The sequence below is a fragment of the Trachymyrmex cornetzi genome, unplaced genomic scaffold (genome assembly GCF_001594075.2).
Source record: "Trachymyrmex cornetzi isolate Tcor2-1 unplaced genomic scaffold, Tcor1.1 scaffold56, whole genome shotgun sequence".
NCBI lineage: Eukaryota > Metazoa > Arthropoda > Insecta > Hymenoptera > Formicidae > Trachymyrmex > Trachymyrmex cornetzi.
The window spans coordinates 598982-622926 of NW_017299871.1; the positions used below are offsets into that span (position 1 = coordinate 598982).

General features: G+C 34.3%; 1 protein-coding gene across 1 annotated transcript in view; it reads right to left on the bottom strand.

Moving 5' to 3' along the window:
• Positions 1-5244: 5244 nt before the first annotated feature.
• Positions 5245-23945, bottom strand: part of mAChR-B (muscarinic acetylcholine receptor) — a 37556-nt gene continuing 18855 nt past the window's right edge. The window contains exons 2-5 of the mRNA XM_018514786.1: positions 23690-23866; positions 9484-9692; positions 8922-9113; positions 5245-8074 (exon numbers count right to left, since the gene is read on the bottom strand). Coding sequence (XP_018370288.1) covers positions 5793-8074; positions 8922-9113; positions 9484-9692; positions 23690-23787 — 2781 coding nt within the window. The 5' untranslated portion in view covers positions 23788-23866 and the 3' untranslated portion in view covers positions 5245-5792. The remainder of the gene's footprint in view (positions 8075-8921; positions 9114-9483; positions 9693-23689; positions 23867-23945) is intronic.

The window sequence follows — 23945 nt, forward strand, 5'->3', positions numbered from 1 at the left end:
TGAGAAAATCTAGTTCCGTGATTCGTTCTCGTTCCAGTTAATTTATAAATTTACTATCATTATAATTAACAAATTTTGCCCAAATAAAATTAAGTAAGAATAAAGACGTTCATGTAACTTTATGTGGAAATTTATTCCACAAAAAAATATAGAAATATGAACAATAAGTTTGAATCATTTATTTTTTATTGATTTGACAATTTTATTTGAATCCAGTTACTTGTTAACTATACCAAAAATCGGAATTTGATATGAATCCCGATGAATCCTATGCAAATTCCAATTGTCAGAAGGAATAGGATACCACATAGTGATATGGAGTAGTTGGCCAATAAAAGATTACATCCCAATATCTATGTATTTATGCCGTTGCTATTTTATTGTTATTCATTTTTATTAGTTACAAAATAAATCTATATATGTGACATTTTTTAAACGTTATTAAATGATTGAAATTTACAGATGGAGGTATTAAACGTACATGTATATAAGTTGATACAATTTCGATCAGATGTCACCACTTTTACTGTTTTCGTTTGTATATAACATTGCAATTCTTGGAATCTTATCACGCATAAATAACTATTATATCTCTAATACTTCAGACCGTTATCTTATAATTAAGACTGTAAATAAAATTCAAATATCTCGAAATTGTTATTTATTTTGCACCGTATAGCATCATGAATGATAATGTTTTAAGCTCGTAAATCCATTTCGAAAAAATTAAAATTGAACTTTATTTTTTACTAATAGGGATTTATTTTTATATTATTAATATATTACATATTTTTGAGTCTTTTTTATTGCATTGTAAACATTAATCTTGAAAGATTTTGTACTTACCTTATATATCGATGTGTAATTTTATTATATTATATTATATATCAACAAATAAAAGGAAGAAATACTAATTTCTTGTTACGTTGCATTGTCTCACTTTATTATATTCATTTTTACTTACAGGTTCAGCAATTAAGTATCATTTATACTTCAGGACGCGCATTATTATATATATGTATATATGCACCTTCATGGCTTCCATACAGAGGTGCAATATAGATAAAAATCGATTGCTACTAGATAACATCTATGTCATAATTTCATTCGAACCTTAGTTTATTCACATATACATTAATTTGAATTGCCAATTTACAGTAGACATTTGACGTTATATGCGAATATATTCCTAAATATCGATCACATATCCACAATCAGAACATGCCGCATTATTCTAAAATAATACAAATATAAGATTATAAAGCATTTGTATAATAATCACATAACATACATTATATTGTTTATAAATTATATATGTGAAAGAAATAAGATCAACAGCATGAGATAATAAATTTAATCGAGAAAATAATAAAATATATAAAGAAGAATTAAAAATAATACTTACAAGAATTTTTTAAATCAAGATTATCAAACAGACAAGATATATTGTCTATGATTTAGTAACAATTACACTTTAAATTTGATTTCACGTTGTTTTTATATTAGAAAACATTTAATAAATAATATTATATGTAATTATCGAATTCATTTTTTGCTTGATATGTACGTTATAAAATATTGCTAATTTAAGAGAGAGAGAGAGAGAGAGAAAGAGAGATTAGAAATAAATATTTTGAAAACTCAATACGTTTTAAGATGTAGATATTATTTCTTCGTTAACATTCACGTGCACGCAATCCATGTAATTTTAATTTCAACAAAAAATTATTTTTGCGGAACGTGCAGGGAATTCGTGGCACATTTTAATATAATCTGTATAAACAAATAGTAGTAAATCATATGAAAGAACTTATTTCATCAAGTAAATTGTTTGCAGATTTGTTATTTAAATTTTCCATGATAGGTTTAAATTGGAGTTGGTCGAGCATAAAATACATATTAATCACACATTTTCCAACTTGTCGCGCACAATTTTGATGATCATCCGTTTCACGGACTTATACAACGAGTAATCTATAATAAAAGCATGTCCGTCAGGCGGGAAATATAATGCGCAAATATATACTTTCTCCACGATCTAGACAATACGCTTTATATACGATCTCACATAGGCTCCACACGCAGCTATTTTTATTACCTGCGCTTCTTTTAATCATGCTATTGCCTAAGGCTAATTATATTTATTCGCTAGGTATTGTACCGTCTACTGATCTTCTTCCTCTTTTTAGCGCTAAGCAGCCTTTACTGCCTATCCATCACGCTACGTATATATGCATATTTGTATACACACGGCGCCCACTTAATAAGTCAGTTTTTTTTCTACAAAGTCTGTAAAGTCTGTTGTCTCTGTACAATAAGCGCACCGCTACTTGTGCCCACATACTTTTTATATATTATTTATATTTAAATATAGCCTACATATCATACAGAGAGAAGATTTACTACGTTAGAACTTGCGACGTATCGTTCGACCTTCTCGATCAGTAAGCTGGACTTAGTCTTATTAAGCGGAATATGTCGCATCGATTGTATCGAAGAATCCGGCGTTCACAGAAATGTTTTGATGCAAGTTGATTTTTTGTTGACGAAGCATACAGTAATCATTTACTCTATGTCCTATCACTAATCATAATGACGCCAACATATTACATTCTAGATAGCCAAGACATAGAAGAATTTTTTTTTTTTCGTTATTAATTATTATCGCAATGACCTTTCTTCATATTCTTTTTCACGAGAAATTATTAGCGCGTATTATTACATGTAACGATGCATGAAGAAACGAGTGTACTCCAATATATTATACTTTAAAGCTAAAAAAGCATAATGCAAACATATCACTAATTTATTAAAGAGTAATTTACGATTAATAATATAAATTAATCGTGAATTGTGTAAATTGTGTTTATAAATAAATGAATACGTCGAGAGCAAAATCTCAAATTGAATTGAAACACTCTATTAGTGCTCCCGCAAATAAACGGGACATTTTGATTAGGTCTGTCATTTCAATGTTAAAATAATAATCTTAATACCTAAAACGTATATAACTGATTTAGATAGATATATTTAGCATAATGAAGAAACAGGATTATTCTCACTATTGGCAGTGAATTTCGGAAGAATCCAAAGTGCCAAAATGTCCCCGTAATGATTTCATAATGTGATACAATTCATTTATGTGAATATAAAAACTTTATTTACTTCTCGGGACACTCTGTACTTTCTATGGAAGAACATGACGCGTTTTCTAGTGGTAAGATGTTATGGCGGAATTATCAGATGAAATTTACGCGCAAAGTAATTGATACCAATTATATGATAAAGTCTATAATACAAGAAAAAAATTGCTACTTCTGATTAATTGGCAATTAAAAATGATTTATTTGCTTGTTGGACCGTTTTTTTAATTCCACATATTGGAACTACGAGAGTAAAAATAAGAATATAATAAGTAAAAATAAGAATATATATAATAGGTAGAAAAAAACATGCATCTTACTATGTATGATATGAGTGTTAAATTATGTGTGATATGAGTTTACTTAATTAAGCACTTTTTCTGTCCGCCTGATAATTTCTAGCATATAACAAGTCCGTAGTTCTAAAATTTGCGACTTATTTAAACTGGCAAAATGCCAGAAATTTACTTAAATAACATCTCATCAGAGATCTTAAGATTCTAAGATATATTAATGATATTCAATCGAATATATATTGTCTTTTTTTTTGTAAAATATATGCACTGGTACAACTGAAGAGCAATTGATGAAGAAAGTATTTTTCTGTTTAACAATTTTAATGCTTAATTGATAATTTGATTAATGCAATAAACTTTGCATATCGATATTATTAATTACACAGATCCACTTCATTATCACATTAATAAAATGATGATTCAAATGATAATTTGAAATTCATAACAATGGAAAATGATAATTTATTTTTATAATATAGATTTTGTATATTATAAATATAAAAATGTAAATCTCCATTTCATTTACTTGCTTCCTCAATTGCTAATTAATTTATTAACTATTTGTCGCTTTTATACCGCAAGCATTGCAGACATCTTCAATTATACACGTTTTTGATAAATTAGTTTTACTAATTAACAGGAATTACAATTTTGATTTCCTGCAATTGCGTATATATGTGAATGTGTATTTGATTCATTCGCAAACAAGGGCAATAGAGGTAATGCCTTTATAAATGTTATTAAAATATAACGGAATATGTGAATATGAATTATGTATTACAATTTGTGTCTATATATACATTTTATTCGTAATTTGCAGTAATCGCGAGATACATTTGGTATAAAATAGAATGAAAAAATTAGGCATTTTATCGAGAAGAAAGATTTTTTTAAAGATAAGCAATACTAAAACGAAGCTTCATGATGCCACGAATTATAATCACAGTCTGCTAGTAACTTCAAATAATTGTTCGCATCTGCGACACAATAACTGTTGCATACACAACAAACTTTTTAATTAAAATATATATACGATATAAACATATATGAAATATAGCCACTAATGATAAAAATATCCAGACTTACATGAAAGTAAGAAATAATCATTTGAAATTAATTAATTAAATAATTAGCTAATAATCAGTAATTCACTGAATAATTAATTTTAAATATATATTAAAATAAAAATATTCTTTACATGTTGTCATAGATGCGAACGTATCGCCACGAAATGTCAATCAGACATCGATGGAAGCTCGTTTGTAAGGAAAGTACCAGATGTCACAAAATTCGAAGAGAAAAGGCCTGCATATTAGGCCATCTCAAGGCAGTGTATATTTCCGATCCACGAGAGCCGTAAGAAAATCGTCAATTGTTCGGTACTTCTATGAAGGCGAGCTACCTCAAGCTGATTCGTTGTTTGTAAAAACAGAAAAAGATAGATAGTACGTCAAATAACCCGTGAAATCTTTGAAATGCGACGGGAATTAATAATGCAACGCGAAAACGCTTCACGATTACTGCATACAACAAGAGGAGACAGTCCTTTATTCGAAGTAACTGGCGTTTTATATAATAATACAGCCAGTCTTTTATACACAAATGCCCACCAATATGGAATAACTTTAATTTCGGTTTAACTTAGTGTTTATCTTTTTCAAATCCTAAAAATTAGATGAAGATAAAGAGTAAATTGAACTGAGATTAAAGTTACATTGGTGAAACTGGGTAAAAGCGACTGATATTTTATAATACAGCCGGATATCAATGGTCTTACATTACTTAATATTTTCACTTTTCGTCTTTCGTAATGAACGATGCTTCTTCGTTCGACTTATATTAAATGTTTACTATTAAATTACGTAATTACTGCTTTATTTAACCATAACGCGCGTTCTCCACGCGGCGTTAAATTTACAAGCTCTCGCTACAGTACGGACCGTGAACCGCAAATTATTATTATTATGTATGTCCGGTTCAGCAAAATGTTTATTATTGTGGTACACATATAATTGCCTAAGACTACATGTACATACACATGTTATACACGCGCGTCCTGGTCACATAACGTTAACGAATATTCACACATGTGTACAGCGTATGTACATACGATATAATATAACTTTCGATTGGCTTGAGTGCGTATTATGTACAAAAGGCGCGTAACACCTGACTTCGCCGGCGAGTCTTAAAATATTATTCTCATTTTATTATTGTCCGAGTTCACCACAGTTACGACAAGTGAGTGTAATTCGGTATTAAATATGGAAGGCCATCTTCTCCGCAAAAAAACAGTTCGCGTCGCTTACATTAATTATCAAAACGAATATTCTGTCGAACAATCCGCAGTACTTTACGTCATATGCAAATCACCTTTTAGTATCCTGGTAAAGGTCTTCTTGAACTGTTGATTCGCCAGAGCGTAGCAGAAAGGATTCATAGGACTATTGGCGTAGCACAGAAAATATGAGAACATGAAGAGATGCTCGTTCGTGCATGGTGGATTTGAGCAGAACCCTTCTACCAGTGCTAATACGTGATAGGGTGTCCAGCAAGCGACAAACGCCCCCAGGATAAAGGAGATCGTACGAAAGGCCTTGCGCGCTCTGTTCTCTGTTCGTGATTTTTGCCGGCCTACCATGTGATCCTTTTTCTGCGTTTTGGCCTTCAATCGTTTCCCGATAGACTTCACAAAGTCGCGCCTGGAGCCGCCGCTCTGTTCCGTGTCCGATGTCTCCTTCTTCTTCTGTGATTGACTCTTCGCTTCCTGGCTATTCGTGGCGGCCGAGGCCGTCGGCATTATGCTGCTGGATGATGAATTCTGTGGCGGATTACTGCTCGCCTTGGTGGGTTGATCTGAGAATCGTTCCGTACTATTAGACGATTCTATCGGCATAGGCGCAGTCGTTGTGATCACCGTCGTCACCGCTTGACGCTTCATCCTATCAGTATTGACGGAGACCTCAGTGTGTACTTTGTTGATGGGCGACGTCTGCGACGCGACGTTTGTCTGGTGTGTGATGAACACGCGCGGCGGGTGCGTTTGACTCGATGCATTAGACATTATAGGTGGATGGTGCAGATGCTGTTTGCTCTGTGCGATTTGAACAAGCTGACTGGTACCAGCTTGCTGCGCCGTCGCCCTGATAAGAGCGGTTTGCAACAGGCTGGTACTCGCGCCGGCCGTCATGGTGTTACCCAGAATAGGCGACGGGGGTGCTGTCGACACCGGATTAGCCAGGCTGCAGGAGAAGGAAGACGGTGGACTCTCGTAAGAAGGACTGGGCAAGATAATGGAGCTCTCATCCATGTACCGCAAATCGCCGCCGTCCAGACCGGTAAGGATGTCATAAGTGCCATGACCGTGGGAGCGTACGATCAATGATCTAGGTCTGTCGGTCGACGAGGACGTTGTCGGACTGTCCGATACTGACGGGCTACTTTGAAACTGCATAGGCGGCGGTATAATGTTCTGTTGACTGTTACTAATCGACGTTCGTTTAAGTTGAGTGGGTGGTGTCACCTCGATCGAGATAATCGATTGTATATTGCCATCGGCATCGTTTGATTTTAAGGATTGTTCTGGCGTCAACGTTCGACTGCTGGACTTGTCGGGCTCGGCGGGATTATCGGTGTCTAGAAGACTAAGCTCCTGTATTTTCGGCAGTGTTTGAGCTTTCTGCGTCGGCGTGTCGCGCGTAGGACTCGTCGGCAAAAGTTTCTTCGCCGTTGGCACACTCAGCTCAACTTTGATCGGTACAATGCCGTTCAGGCGTCCGTTGGTAGCGAAAACTTGAAGAGCACCGGATTGGGCTACTAGACCCGCCAACGAAGACCGCTTTCTGATATTAACTTGCTGTGAGGTACCGATGGTGCTTTCCTCGTCGGAGTCGAAAGCAGGGCTACTGGAGCGTTCGGATTTCTCAGTTTCCGTCACCGTGATATTCGAAACGTTCTTGCTTGAATCCGGCGGCATCGCGCCATCAGTTTTTGAGATCATTTTCTGCGTAGTCGCCGCGTCCATGCCAATGACACTATCATCTATTGACGTAGCTCCGATCTTCGGTTTGTCCTGACTCAGCAAAGTGCTCTGTGTTTTAGAAATACCTATACCGGCGGCGCGACCGGCCATACCGGACATCGCGCCGGCGCTCAACGCGACCATCGATTGCATCTTGCGCTGCTTGGCCTCGCTTTTCTTTTGCATGTCATAAGCGGTTTTGTATATGCCGCCATAAAGAATGAACAGAACGATCAACGTCGTCCAATAATATCCTATTATCAACGCGGTATTGAATACCGGATCTTTGAGGAACTGTACGGCGCACTGGCCCGGATGTAGGTCTCTATAACCAATAAAATGCTCCCAGCCGAAGATGCTGATGAAAAACAGTAGCGCAGGTATGATCCAGGTGATGGTCACCATCCAGATTACGCGCTGCTCCGTCCGCCAACTGCGATACTGCGCAGCTATCTTCACCGAGCAGAAACGATCGATCGTGATCAGCAGAACAGTGTACTGAGACACAAGGCATACCGTATAGTCCACTGACAGCCATAGATCGCAGAGGAGAGGTCCTAGATTCCAATATCCCATTAACACGTAGACTGTGTAGAACGGCATCGACACGGTGCCTGCACAACAATTACGTCGTTACTTGTATAGTCGGTTTCTGTTGCCACGTGTATCTGATTACTCGTATTCTGCATTCAGACAGACCTCACGATAACCAAATTACACATCTCGTATGATTATCATCACGATGAATGCATCGGGATCTGTTCATAACTGAGGAATTTGCATTAGAAATACTATCAAACGGTCGTAAAGCTATGCCCAAACATCCTATCAAAGGAAGCGAATCGAAACGCGACGTGCTGCAAATCATATTGTAATTAAATTTAAAATTGAAATTGATGATGAACGACAATTAACAAAATTAATGACAATTTTAATATTTCGACATAAAAATGTATTCTTTTGCAGCGATACTTATATATTCCATAATTAATAATGCTTTAACATATAATTTCTATAGAAATCATAAGATATAAACTCACTTGATATTGTCGTACGAATTAACATCAACTATGTTTAATATATCATTCTGGAAAACTATAGATCTCTTAAGAACTATTGACAGATTTTTTCGATGAACTAATTACTGTGACATTAAAAATTACATAATTATTAAGCAACTATCACCATTTATAATAATTATAATAAAATTATTAAATTAATGACTTTCAAAATTTTATTTGTAAATATACAAATTTATAGAAATATTTATCTAATTATAGAAAATATAATAATTTTCAACAAAATTGCTTTTATAAATCTTTTACTTTTGACATATCGTTGTCATACGACACGATTTATATTAGATATTCCGAACAGATTACGCCGTGGAATCATTTTTACGATTCAACTTTTGCAGTAAGGAGAGACGAAAATGAAATATGGAAATTTTATAGGACTTACCGATAAGCATATCAGTGGCAGCTAATGATGCAATGAAATAGTTGCTCGGTTGCCTGATGGCTTTATCTACGATAAATGCCAGAAGAACGAGGATGTTACCACCGATAGTTAGCAATATGCATATCGCCAAACAGATAGCAATCAGTATGGTCTGCCAGAGCGTAAATGGTGGCAAAACGGGTACCAGAGATTCTGTTTGGTAAACATAAAGCTTACGTTAACACTATTACATTCGGCTTTATCAGCAAATGACATACGCGATATGATTTTAATATGGAAATGTTTACACTTCGACGGCAATTATAATTTCCACGAATTTAATAATGTATTTGCATTAAAATATTATTGCATAATTTAAAGAAATGAATTAGAACAATTATATGATTTTATATTAATAAATATGAAACGCAATAAAATATATTCTCAACGTTTTGACTAATTGATACTCAATTCGTAATATTTAAATATAAATAAAATATAAGTCTCCGCGATTATTAGTTTCTAATACTTGAATACTTGCTCCGCAAGTCGCGTAATTGTACCTTAATTTCAATTACATTACCCGATGTCGACGAGGTCGTTGCGTTTCCGAAAGTCGAGGTATTCGTCGCGTTTGTAGGGAACCAGTCGGGCAAAAGTTCCGCGTATTCACCGCTGTTCCAGCGCGGGTCATCCGGGTCAGGCCATGTTCCATTTAGCTGGGTACATTCTGCCGTCAAAATCTGGTTATACACGAATCGGCACAGGCGCTCCCGTTGTCTCTTCAGCTTCCTAAGAACAATGAAGAATTTTTTACTACGAACCATAAAACACGAAAAACGGAGGATCGTTCTGAATATCAGAATGCGAGGGTGAATGAAAAATCCATTACGGTAAATTTGTATTCACTAATTAGTATAAAGTAACACAAATACTTTATGATAATAAAATAGCGCTCGCATGAGATACCGTCACCTGTAAATTTTTCTACGTAAATTCGCTGTAACAATAGAGCAAATCTAGGCTAATGATATGCGTACAAATAAAGCACTAAGCATTTACGTAATTACAGTCGAGAGATGAAATCACTGATTAATTCCATTTGTTCTCGACTGCTATTTCTATCCACACGTGTAAATTACATTTTACGCATAAAGAGAAGTTCGATAGTTCGATGAATCACAATGTTCCTATTCCTTCGTCGTAGCTGCATGTTTGTTACCATCGAAGAAAATGTGACACCGGTATTTCCTGATTCTCTACACAGCGACATGCACGGTCCTACTCTCTGGAGCGTCCCTACAGTAGCGACACGAGAAACGAGTCAAAGGCGCTGAATACACCAGGCGCACAATGAGCTTGAAATAAGCATGAATGGAACCACATTCAACCCCCGCGCTAGTCTCATCGCCGGTAGGCAAAAAGCGACAGGGTACACCTTAAAGAGAGTGAACCAAACCATTTTTAAATTATTCACGTAGTCGATTGGAACCCCACATGGTCTGCATGCAATCTGAAATTACGGATAATAGTCCTCCTTTTCGTAATTCAAAGACTGAATAGCTTTGAATCAGAGCTATCAAACAATTCTTATCGATATCGCACCACTTTAACGCGAATCAATTGTCCTTTATTCACTTTTGTGCAGTGCGCGTTTTCATAATAAAAACTATTTAAAGAACATTGAAAATTAAATATCCATATTAACAAACAATAGAAATTGATACTTTACGTATTTATATTTTTATTTTTGGGATACATTGTTTTTAATGTCATTAGTTATTACCTTCATCAAATTTGTAATTCTTTTATCAATTATAGAAACTCTAAATTATAAACTTTTGTATGAGAAAGATGTTATTCGAAATACAATCTTATTACGTAATATTTATAAATACATAATATATATATTTTACATAAAAATAGCAATTCAATCTGACAGTTGATGCTAAAATAATGCAAACATTTCATACATGAGCTGCCAATGCAGTTCCGGATATTCTATTATAAGGTTGAATGAGAAATCTAACTCCAGCTTAGCAAGTCATTTTAGTAAGGAAAACACGAGTCACAGATTATCGCGTCTAAAGTTCGGCTGCACTGAAGTTCTCATGAAGGATAAAGCGTTTGAGTATATGATCCGTGGTACGCCCTCGATTTTCGTGCTTTCTTCGACGTCAAAGAAATTCTCGGCATTCAACGTCGACAAGCATTATATCACTATAGAGCATATTGATACAACGCATGGGTAATTTTTTGCACGATCCGTATAATGTGAATAGTGAATATATTTTTCCTTACGTTACATCATAATTGTATTTCGAGTATTATTTTATATTTACAGATACAAGTAATCATTTAATTCGCGTTAATTTTTTATTCAATATTATTGAATTTAAAACGACATTGATAACCAGGCCGTTTTTATAAAAAAAACAATTGCGAATTTATAAATTTAAATTATGTACATACAAATTTATATGTTTCAGAATAAAGTGAGATTATTATTTATAATTTATCAAAATTAATATGATTTATTATTATATTTATACTATGGAATTTTTTATATTAAAATTAGTAATTTTGATTTTCACAAATATCGAAATTTACAAACGCGGTCTTTTAATACACATATGGTTAGCTCTATTTTCAGAATTTTACAAATTGATGAATTTTACACAGTTAACATTATTACATGGTAGATCTCCAGTGTAAGTAACTGAAGAACCGCGAGAGAATAAAGAATGAGGTATGAGATCCTTTGTTTCCCAAGAGTAAATACTTGTTCTCGTTATTCGTGAGCATCCTTCTTGTGTACCTCTACCGTAAAATCATTCGTAAATACTTGTCTTCGTTATTACTGTATTTCTACTTTATGCCACTATATTGTGAAACGTTCGTAAAAAAGGACTGACCACTTGTAATTATCCGAAAGTACAGTCATTTGGTTAAGAAGAATCGAGGAAAAAATTTTGTAATAATGGAAAGCAAAATTTTTATTCGGCGAAAGAAAGTTTGTTAAAACAATATATCATAGTTACAAACTTTGTCAGTTATAATATGGAATGTTTGCATGAATAAACAAAAACAAGCTTGTAGAAAAAAATAACATTTGAAAAATTGTACCATTAGTTTTATTAATTTTTGAAAATTAATAATTCAGTGTGTAGCAATTAATAATCTCAATTAAAAAATTTATATAAAATTTGTTTCATTAATAAATTGTTATTATTATAATTATTATGTAATATTATCATACAATATACCACACACACATGTAGAGTTTCTTATTTTGCAAAAAACATGTCCGTTTTAACAAGTTAAATTGTGAACAAAAAAGTACTTAATTTCACGAAATTAAGTTACGAACTGATTTTCCAGCTTAAATTGTGCGATATAATGAAGAAACTTGTAACCAATGTTCGCGTTCACATCCTCTCTCTAACTGCACGAGTTAATTCAATCTAATGTAAAATGACGTAAATTACAGCACTACTACTTCCTGTCATTTGCATAAGCACGTAGTATCAACATTTTAGAAAGTTTTTTTTTTTTAATCACAAGGGAGGAAAAAAGCAAGAAAAAGGCAAAGGGCGTTACAAGATGAGACACGCAGGTGGATTGTAAGACACACGGAGGGGATTCAGCCCGTCAGAAGGATATCCCTCCTGAACCTTCACACACGAAGCTCCGCTTTATTAACGCTAAAAATATCTACTTTATATCAAGCAAACAATAGTGTATGTATCCAACATTATTATAAAAATGTACAATCAATATGTAATTTATATTCATGTGCATTTAATATATCCAAAGTATTCACATTGAAAAACGCATACATAAATTAAAATGTATATAGAGAACTACATTATTACGATTACGATTTTATCAAGAAAGTAGAGGGGAACGATAAAATAACAAAAAAAAGAAATAAATATTAAATCTACAATATTAATTAAATGTAACCCAGTTGTTAAAAAATAGATTTAGTGAAAGGAATATTCAATTAACTTGTATAATATTCGGAAAATCTATAAAGAAAATCTTATGACAATAAAATATACATAATTTCGATTATTTATACTGTCTTACAACATTTTCTAAGATTTTTTTACTTGTAGAAACAATTCTTTCAACTATCTATGTAACTTTGAACATAGTCACAGTCATTCTTACATCATATTCTTCGAATACTTGCCATGATAGGTAAAAAATAAAACAAAAGCATTTGCTCCATTTTATTCATGCAATCCATTGTCCCCGCTACATTCGTGTGACTTGTCAGCCCGCACCAGCTACACGCCAGTATCTTGCCAGTCGAATGGACACTGAGCCGGTGTATCGAATCGCGTGGACATTCGTTAACACCATGGCGCAATAGCGCTCAGTGACAGAATGTGTTGTGTGCATGTCCCTTTTAGATGTGCGCGAGCAGGTTTCGTCTGTGTACATATGCCGAGAGAGGGTGGCAAAGGGTGGAAGCTATACAAGCCCTGGTGAGCAGAGGATCATCGCCGTGGAATGGCATGATCATACGGACGGATGGAAGGGCCGCACTGGAAGGAGAAAGGCTGAGAGGGCGGCTGAAAGAGAGGAGCAAATAAAAAGTTGGACCGCGTTGTAAGCGGGGAAAAATTACAAGGAGATAGCAGGAATGACGGCGAGCGACGGCAACAAGTACCCCGTCGGCGTCGTTTCAGTGTATCGTAAATATTGCAGCAACCGAGAGCCTCGACGAACCAACCCAGATTCGTTATTTGCCAAATCGAACTGATTCACAACAAAAATATAAAATATACAATCATAGAGATTTTTGATAAGCAATTTAGGGATTCGAGAATACAAAAATAACGGAAATATATCCTTTATTTAATTTTTTTAAATAAAACTTCATTGCAAAAGAGTATGCGTTCATTTATAATTACAAGATAGCTAAAACTTGCTGAAAACTAGTAAAATACTTTGTCGATCAATATGATTTTCATTAATATTGAAAAACTTCAAATTAAAAAAAACTAGTACACCTTGTGTTGTTATAATAATTTTTCTGAAAATAATTTTTCATCTAACAAAAAATTAATGTTTTTATTAACATGTTTTTTTATTGGGGGGCTACTGACAATTCATCCTTGAAGATCGACAACAGCACCGCATTTGTGATTCAATGTTACATGCTTTCTTCGCCATATGTTTGCAATCGCCTCTGGGGAAACCTTATTTTTATTTTCTGGCCCAGCTGCTGAATGGAACATTTCAAAAGGTTTTCCCACCCTCCTCGCCAAAATCCATAACCCATAGCTGCAGGGTAATATTGGGGCAGATAACGTTAGTTCCTCTCAACAGTGCATCTTCAAGTGACATGATTTTCTTTAAATCCTCGTGTACATCCTCTTGAAGGTCGAAGCAACTTTAAATCAATTTTGAAGAGAGAGCACACAGGTATTGGCGAGAATCAAGCCATTTTATGCGTAATATAAAGGAATGATGATCATAAAATGCATGAACAGAAAAAAAACGCTGATTTCCTGGCGTGTACTATACTTTTATCTTTTTCTTGGAAAATGACTTTTCTCTTTTAAAAGTTATGATCTCTTAGAATTCTTTTAATATAACAGAAGATACTTTTTAATATAATTTGATACATATTTGCAGTGTACATATCAAATAATACAATAGACGGAAAAGACATGAGCGTAAGCTGTGTGTTTAAAGGAATAATATCCTCTAAAATAAAATTATAAAATAAAAGTTTTATTCATACAATCGCAATCGCATTATTTTTTATTATACTGCACAATAGCATTACGTATATCTATAATTTCTCAAAACATAATTTAAATCCTTTAATGACGAAAATATATATTGAAATATTAAGATTAATATGATATGATAATAATGACATGACATGTTAACTGCTCTAATTTTGCCGATTAATTGAATTAATTAAATATTTACGTAATAAACTATCTACTCATTTATCTGTGCTTTGTGATCCGCTATTTTTAGAGAAATTTTTATATAATACAAATATTCGCGATAATGTCATATCACTTTTCTTCAAACATACATTTTTTCTTTATACTTCTATTTTGTCCTCGTTCGCTGTTTACCCTCTCGTTAATTCGCACTAACAGAAGATACTGTACGTAAGTTCGCCGATTAAAGTGGTAGAACTTGAGTACAGCTCCCACAAAATTACACCTTGTAACTGTAAAGAGAAACAAGTCTTCTCAGGAGACGCTGGAGATCTCTCAACTTTACCAAAGTTTCTTCCTCTACACAGATTTCGTTCGTAACATTGGACTGACTGAACTTCTGATAATACACGATAAAATGTAATTAACTGTAACTGAATTTTGTATAAAATCTTCCATGACAAAAATCTTTCTTCTCGTTTAAAAATTATCCATGGAGATACGATGCTTCTTCATTTCTTCATCGAAAGCTTTGACCGAAAGCCGCCGTATATACAACACGTATCGCATTTGCGGACTTATCTAGAACGAAACAATGATTTGCACCTTGTGGTGCTAGTTGATTATTAAGCCGAAGCTTAATATGGGGATTAAAGATCAAATCAGATTTGCACTTTAGCTGATAGCGAACGCGGTTCCATAAATATGGGCAGGATACGTTACGGCGACAAACGTGTTACGACATCGTAGGATGATAGCGTTGCTGCGGTGATGTAGCAGACTGCGAAGGGGAATCTCGATCGCCCTGAGGGAATGGAACGAATCTATTTAATAACTCTTGCTGACGTACGTGCGCGCGCGCGCGCACAATCGCCTTCGGCGTGGTACTGAAACCGCCGGATAAACCAACCCAATGGCGCTCGAAAAGCAAATCGTAAACCCCTGTGGTTACATCGTCGTCACACCAATCGCACTGTACTTATGCAACTTTGCCGCAGCTGTTATGGATCTGTATACTGTCATGTTCAATAGTATACTCGCGCGAAATGAAAAACCCGAATTTTACTTCCGGTGACAGAACGTACATTTTTTTCCCCATTAATCGCGATACTGCCGCGAGATTGACTTCAATGCTGACTTAGCAACGTAAATCTCGCACATTTATCTTTAATAATAATTACAAAATAACGAAGAGAGATAAGATTTGTCGTTGAACGGCTCAAAGAGATGGACCATTTTCGGAAATGCCGGCAGCTTATAATTTACTCCTTTCTCGATAAATATCGCTCCACATCAGCTTGATAAACAAAAGACCCTATTATCTACATAATAGGATTCTGATAAGAACTTTAATACGCTGCTATTATGAACTACCGGAGCCTGTAAAACGGTGGATTAAAATTGCAGAGAACGAGCGTCGGACCACTAAAAACGAAGGAAGGGATAAGAAGGCCTGTAGATTCAAACATGACCTTGGATTAATTTTTGAAACGATATATCTAGATTGAATGTTATACTTGAATAAATGATATGTGGGATCATTGTGTAAATCGCAATATAACCGTTGGACGAACATATTAACTCGTACTTCGAGTCTTGAGCCTTGAAAATCTTTACACGGAAATTACCATCGAAGACTATACATGAAAAACTTTCGACTGTCACTATTATTTAAAAAAATGACAGATTATATCGGTCTAAATATTTTCCAACAAAAATGAATATAATATTAGTTATATCTTGATTGTAAATCAAATTGAATACTGATCTATGAACTGTCAATGTGATTGCGTAAGTTTTAGTAGAAACGTTAAATTATAATATTTTATAACGTTGGAAAAATATCTTTATTCGTTTACTCTACAAGCTTTCTAAAAATTATGAAAATGTTTGTGTACGCAATACATTAATTACCATCCTTCATATTTCATCGCAACGCAATTGACCACAAAGATGCAAAAATGCGACCAGCGAGCGACGTTATGGTGACATTGCTAAGATGAAATGTTCCGTACTGCGAAACTACACGCGCGGGATACGTATCCTTTATGGAACCGACGCGACGAACAAGGGAGTTATCTATCAATTTCCACCAATTACACGCCACCCAACCAGTCTCGTCCTTTCAGTCGGAAATCGCGAAGGTACGTACCAGACTGTACGGCACCGTACCAGAATTTTCAACTTCAAATTATACAAGTTACTTCGATTTTCATTATCGCAATATTTTTTTTATCTCTAGAAATTTTACAATCATGAAGAAACAATAAAATCTTTTCAAATATCTTGTATCTTCTATTTTTTTTTACTATATTCTGTATTAAAATTCTTTGATAATTGAATAGAACTTTTTTTCTTTTGAATACAATCTTTAAATTATAAACTATACCTTTCAATTTCATTATGCAAGAAAGAAGTGGGTTTCTATCTTGATGAGATCTCTTAGAACGTGATAATTTGTAGGCGAGTTAATATAATACATCATCGGTTGACGTGATGTACATTTTCGGAAAATGATGAGAGAGAAATGATCATTTAAGAGTATATGAAAAAAATCAAGTGATATCAACCCCCTGAATATACATTCGACAGCCTCGGCATGATTGATAAGTTCGATACGAAACAGCTAGAATTGGCTTTGTGTGCAAAATATTTATCAAGTTATAATCTAGCTCAAATTCTATCTAAACTTCATTCCGATAAAAGTCGTTCTTTGAATTGTACGACCAGAATTTTACTGAAAACGTTGTAGCAAATCGTAAGATGAACCTCGATATTCTCTATGGTTTCGTTACAGTTAATGGAATTGAATACACTCGTTCATTTATATGCACATTGTGCTGATGCACTCTATCTTATTAAATTTAAAGTAACGCGCATTAAAAATCAAAACTGAGTATATCTAATTTCGAGTACATATGCCATGAAGATATATACACGATATGAAATTATAAGTTCTCAATACTAATTAAGCGGTAGGCATAGTGGACCTAGCATGCCTAGATTTAATTTTGCGAGAAACTGCAATGCCATATTCAAACGATGAACATGAGGAAATGATGCAGGGAACATTCACTAATTGAGTTAATGAGCACGCTCTAACACACTTTTTGCTTGGAAAACTCATTTTATTTTCTATCAGCGATGAGATCTGCAACGCCTTCCATGAAGTTTTTTTTTTTTCATTATAAATCAAGTATCATTAATTGAAATCGTGACGCGTCTTCTTCTATTTGGTTTGCCTATTCTGGCATCCAACAAAGAAACTGAAACAACAATTGAAACAAATGCTGTTGATAACTTGTAATGCATCCATCTTATAATCTGTTAGATAAGATTTAAAACTTAAGAGTCTAATAATCTTGTGATGCTTATATAAATATTAGGTACTAATTGGATTGCTAAAGTAATGAAGCTATTAATGTTCTCGTTATAACATACAGTATTTTTTAACATTATGTTCTTTTAAAATTGCAAAATAGAACATCTAAAGTGTTATAAAGATATTCGTGCCATTTATACACTTGCGTCATAGATATAAAAATTCGCAAGTCACCCCGGCAAAATTGTGCATACCATTTATGTACGTGCGCATCTCTCTCTCTCTCTCTCTCTCTCTCTCTCTCTCTCTCTGTTTAACGTTTTTTTCTTTATATTAAAGTAATGTCCTTCATCGATTGTTTGCTCAACAAACTCGACAAAATATGTTGGTAAGTATATCCCTATCTCTAAAAATATTATAAAAGATAGCCTTTGAAGACATAGTTTTTCACACAGGTCTGACATGCTATCGATTTCCCATTACATTCCGCGGATATGTAGCATGTACATATCTAATATCGCACATGATATTATAGTATAGGATGTTTATGAATCGCACCAACAAACTTTCAGTGTGTTCGTGAGTAAAATAAAAGATTTTCTCTTGTAATTTTCTGCTACAAGTCTCTCGTTAGTCGCAAGTAGGAAGTGCTTCTTGCTAGAAAAGTTTTTACATGCTAACTGGACTTTAGATTATAAACCGCCATTTATTAAAGTTTTTGAGTAGAAAATATTTATCTAGTGTGTAAAAAAGTTGAGAACAAATAACTTTATTTCCACAATGATACGTTGTGCATTGCACGCAAAGATGGCCACTCCCTGTACATTTTCTAAGGTTTGTATGCGCAATCGAGAATATGTAGATAAATTGAATCCCACGATTTTAGATGTTGTCTATCTGCTCGCTAGAAAAAGCAAAAATACGCGATACGAAAGCCGTACGAAAGCTTCGTTCCGGCATACGAAGAATACATTTTTCCCTCGGTTCTCTCCAGCATAGCAATGAAAATTCGAGAATCAATATTCCATGTGTGTCATCACAATGTGCTCCAGTGTCGTTCCCGTTGCTCGATCTATTTTATTTGTTCTCTGCATATGCTGTAATCGTGCGTCGGTTCTGGTACACAAAACTGGGAAACGACGAAGATAATTTCGTTGCACGTTGGCGTAACAACTTGGGCAATTGGAAATGCGCGAGAGAACCATATAAAGCAATTAAACTTTAAAGCATTGGATATAATTTTATAGCGTGTGCTGTCAAATCACTTCAGAGAGGTAAACCTTTTATTTTTATTATTTATTGCAGAGAGAATTTAACTCAAATTTGTTTTTCTATAAACTTGATTTAGAAACGATAAACGATACAATTCTTTTCATATAATAAATTGAGGAAATAAAGAGAGAGAGAGAGAGAGAGAGAGAAAATCAATATTTATATAAAGTAAAAGTGTTATTTCGAGAATTCTAATAATGTTTTATTTTGTATGGAGAATCAAAACAAAATAAAAATAGAATGAACGACCCCCTTCTCTCTCAACAGGATAACTAGAATTCCTTAGGGAACAGAAAGTAATACGACAATTGATCGCCGCATTATAATAGCGTAGTGTTAATCGCATGCATCATCTAGTTAGACGGTACATTGCCAGTCGCGCTTTTACAGAGTGTCATTCACACAGTTAAACGAAACAATAGCACCCGCCTCGTGTTGGATGCAACAGTCGATTCATTTAATGGCTCTGTTCCATTTTAACATGCAACGTCGTCGCGCTAAAAGATAGGAATATCGAATGCCATCGACTCGCTATATTTTACCTACTGTATCTCTCAAAGCCGTTTTTTCCTTCTCTCTCCTTCTTGTATTTTGTCAAATCTTTCTGCAATAATATTGGCCAATTCCAGTTACTTATAGATATATTATTCAATGTATGTTTATTTTATCATTAATGCTAAAATAATGCTAAAATAAACGTTGCAAAGAATCATTATGTTTAGATTATATGGTTTACGTAAAATACTATTTTTAACGTAAAATATTAATTTAACAAATTAAATTAGAACAGGACTAGGAAAAATCTAGATGACAGTGCTAGATTCTATTTTTAACCAATTTATAGGTTTCTTTCTACGCCTTTATATTGCTATTTATTTCAAACATTACTAAATTATGGATTAAATTATTAATTAGAAATTAATGTTTATTTAATATGCATTCAATGTCAAATCTATAAAATGGAAGGTGTAAGACACATAGATTATTTCAGTCTTAAAATAATAGACATTCAGATAGAGATCAGTTGAATTTTATCATAAAGGGGATTAATAAATGTAGATAATAACAGAAGAATTGTTCTTCGTTACGTTACATTTTGCGTTACAAAGGGTACAAAATATCAGTCTGTCACTTCGACCAGTTACGATAGAAATCGATATTTCCGGGAAGTGTAACCCAACATGTCACAAACTTTATAATATACCCGTTTTATGTATATAAAAGCAACTTCGACTTCGATCCGCTTACAACGATCAGGTCATTGAATATTGCAAATGTTACATTGACATATGTTAACTTACATTGACATATGTATGTTAACGTACGTATAAGTGTGTGTGTGTGTGCGCGCGTACTGGATGTTACATAATTATAAATAAATTGATTTAAAAACAGTAAATATAGTCATCTATCTTTTAAACAAAATTTCATCAATTCTTTTTTAATTTACCATCAACACTGCGTGAAATTAAAATTACACATTAATTAAAATTTCACTCTACAAATTAGAACTCCATCTATCGCATTTCCCTCCGTCTTAAGTAAAGCATTTCCTCTCAATTGACGCGAAGATTTCGCGTATGCTGTGACATACATTGAATCTGCTCTAGTGAACGACTTTTGCCGTCGACGTTGTTGGCTCACGCAACATTCGAAATTTTCACCCCAATCGCGTGCGCGCCAACAAGCTGTTCGACGTCGCTCGCGTGATTCCTCGTCGTTGCACGACATCGACTTTTTCTTTCGTTAAATAACGACGTTCATACAATCGTGCCTGACGTATTCGGCCAAGTAGCCCATCAACTAAGCCGCGTGCTTTACCCCGTCGTATTGCCAGATTACCGTGCCCCTGCTAGGTCAAGGATGCAATTTGGCCCGGATTGGCTTACGCGAGTTTTATCCGTCAGTTCCGCAAATACCTCTGCTATCATATGCACGCGGTAACTATATAGACTATTTCAAACTATTGTATAAACGCGGTGCATACGATGATGAAAGTTCGACCGTGTAAATCGACTTTGCGTAAAATGTCGATTATGATGTGTACAAATGGCTGTTGTATCAATCGTTGTTTGTCTTGAAATGTCATCATGTCAAACGTACTTATGCATTCAAGGAAACTATAACAATATATAACATTCTAAATTAAATAATTTTTTATAATTAACGTTTATAATAATTTCAAAAACACAGATTGTAGGAAAAGATGAAAAAGAGAATGGATTGCAGATATTTAATATACCTTTCGCGATAGTTTTCGAAAGTAGGTACGCAAATCGCACTTATAACTATGAAATAGAACAATAAATATCTCTTTTTTGCTAATATATCTTAAAGCAGGCGTGTCCAATTTGAGCTCTGGAGCCAAAACGCTAAATCATCAACGCAAAAAAAATTCAATGTGGGTAAAATTTCGGGGACTGTAAAGTGTTGATAAGCGTCTCTCGGATGCATATCAACACTTTACAGTCCCCGAAATTTTACTCACACTGAATTTTTTTGCGTCGATGGCTTTTTTTGGCTCTGGAGCTCAAATTGGACAGGCCTGTCTTAAAGTATTTCTACATCACGATATCAAGAATAGTTTCTAACTTCAATTTAAGTTAAATATATATAGACAAAGTTATAGAAACTGACTTATATATTTCAGGAATTAAAAAAAATTTTAATTATTATGCAAATTATGCAAATTGTATGAAAAAAGATAATTTTAACGATTTTAAGAATTCGTGATGATCATTTGGCTATTCGACGTGATTAAGATGGGAAAGAAACCGAAGAAAAATCTTACCTCGAGAAGAGGGTGACTTCTCGAGGGAATTTTTTTACTCCAATTTTGTCCCTGATGAAAGTTCATTTCCTTTAGCCTTGATATTCCCAACGAAGTAGGGAACACAAACGGTGGCCGTTGACTGTATAAGAAGCGCCGCGTGATGTTATTACCCCTCGATAATGAGCAGTTCCAGAGGTAACGGCAAAGTCGCTTGGAATTCAAGAGGGCCATTCCGCCAAATGATGAATCGCTCATCTAAACGCGTTTACAGTAACAAACCTTTCATTCCCGTGCTCTTTCGCGAGGATAGTATCACAAATCTAATCAGACGGCCTTGCATTTACGTTAAACGGATTATTGTTATCTCACAAGGTTTGATTACGGCGACTGACATATGCGATTGCGCTACATGTGAGGAATAAAAGACACACATCTTCACTAAAACAAATAAATTATAACGAAAATTATTAAGTATGTAATATACCCATTATAAAGTTGATGCTATTATAATTGTTATATTTTTGAAGAATTAAATGATTAATGTTATTTACAAGAGAATTATGTATTCGCTAATATATAAGTCAATAAGTAATTTTAATACATACATTATCTTGATTTTTTAGGACAAGATTAAGATCACTTCGTGATTTATATATATACTAAATAAGTAAATTTACATTATTCTCTTAATATATATATATATACAATACAGAGAATGTATAATAAATCAGTGAACTAATTAATAACGTCAGTTACTGTTATCTTATTAACATTGTCTTTATGCCATCGATCTGTCTATCCCGTATTTCCCGTAGCACAAAATCCTTTGGGGATGTTAAGGATCGATGGAGCGAATGGTGTTACACAGTGCAAGTACGCGTCAGCAAAAAGGATTTGAGAGCAATCCGTTGTAACCACGAAAAAGCATGCAGGAAGTATAAAAACCAATTTTCGTACCCTACTTTTATAATAATGTTAAATAAAAATTTTGTATAAGAAAAAAAACAAAAAATAAATTCAATATTTAAAATAAATATTAAAAAACGAGAAAGCAAAAGAGCTATTAAACATATTGAACATATCTTTCTTAGCTTGATTTTTATTATTATTTTTTCCGCAGATACAGTTTCGATGACGTTGCCTTTAGCGCAATATACAGATTTCCTGAGAGATTAACTAACGCAAACGCGATTGTGCTATGCCGTAGTTAAAATCCCCGACATTCTATGGAAATTTTTAATTTAAGCAATCTGTATATTTTGCTACATTAAAATTATATTAATACACGCAGAATAATCTGACGTCTGCGCATCAGTGGTGTGATGGCTGTACGCAAATAGAAATTGTAACCATGCAGCCTGTGTTGTCTATATGCTAAAATTTGTAAAAACCCAAAGGACTACCTCACATGTGGAAAGCCATATATTCCATTTATGGTTTCACACATGGTCATTTCCGCGGTTATGTACCAATCTGTCCGTTCTGAATAAAAGATCCGCACTCTTACCATTGCGTGATGAAATCTGTGCCGATGGTAAAGATCGGTGCGGAAGTGCGATTGACCTCGGTGCCATTCAGGCTGCTTTCGGTACCGTTCATCTCCATTCCACCAAACCGAGGCGGCAGCAACCTTCAAAGCTACTGCGCCTTCTCCTCCTCAGTACCTAGTCATCTCTCGGACATCCTGAAAGGTCGTGATAAAATAAAAATACATTAAGTATTCGGATATTGGTGAAAACATTTTCTTTTAAGCTTACATGTTT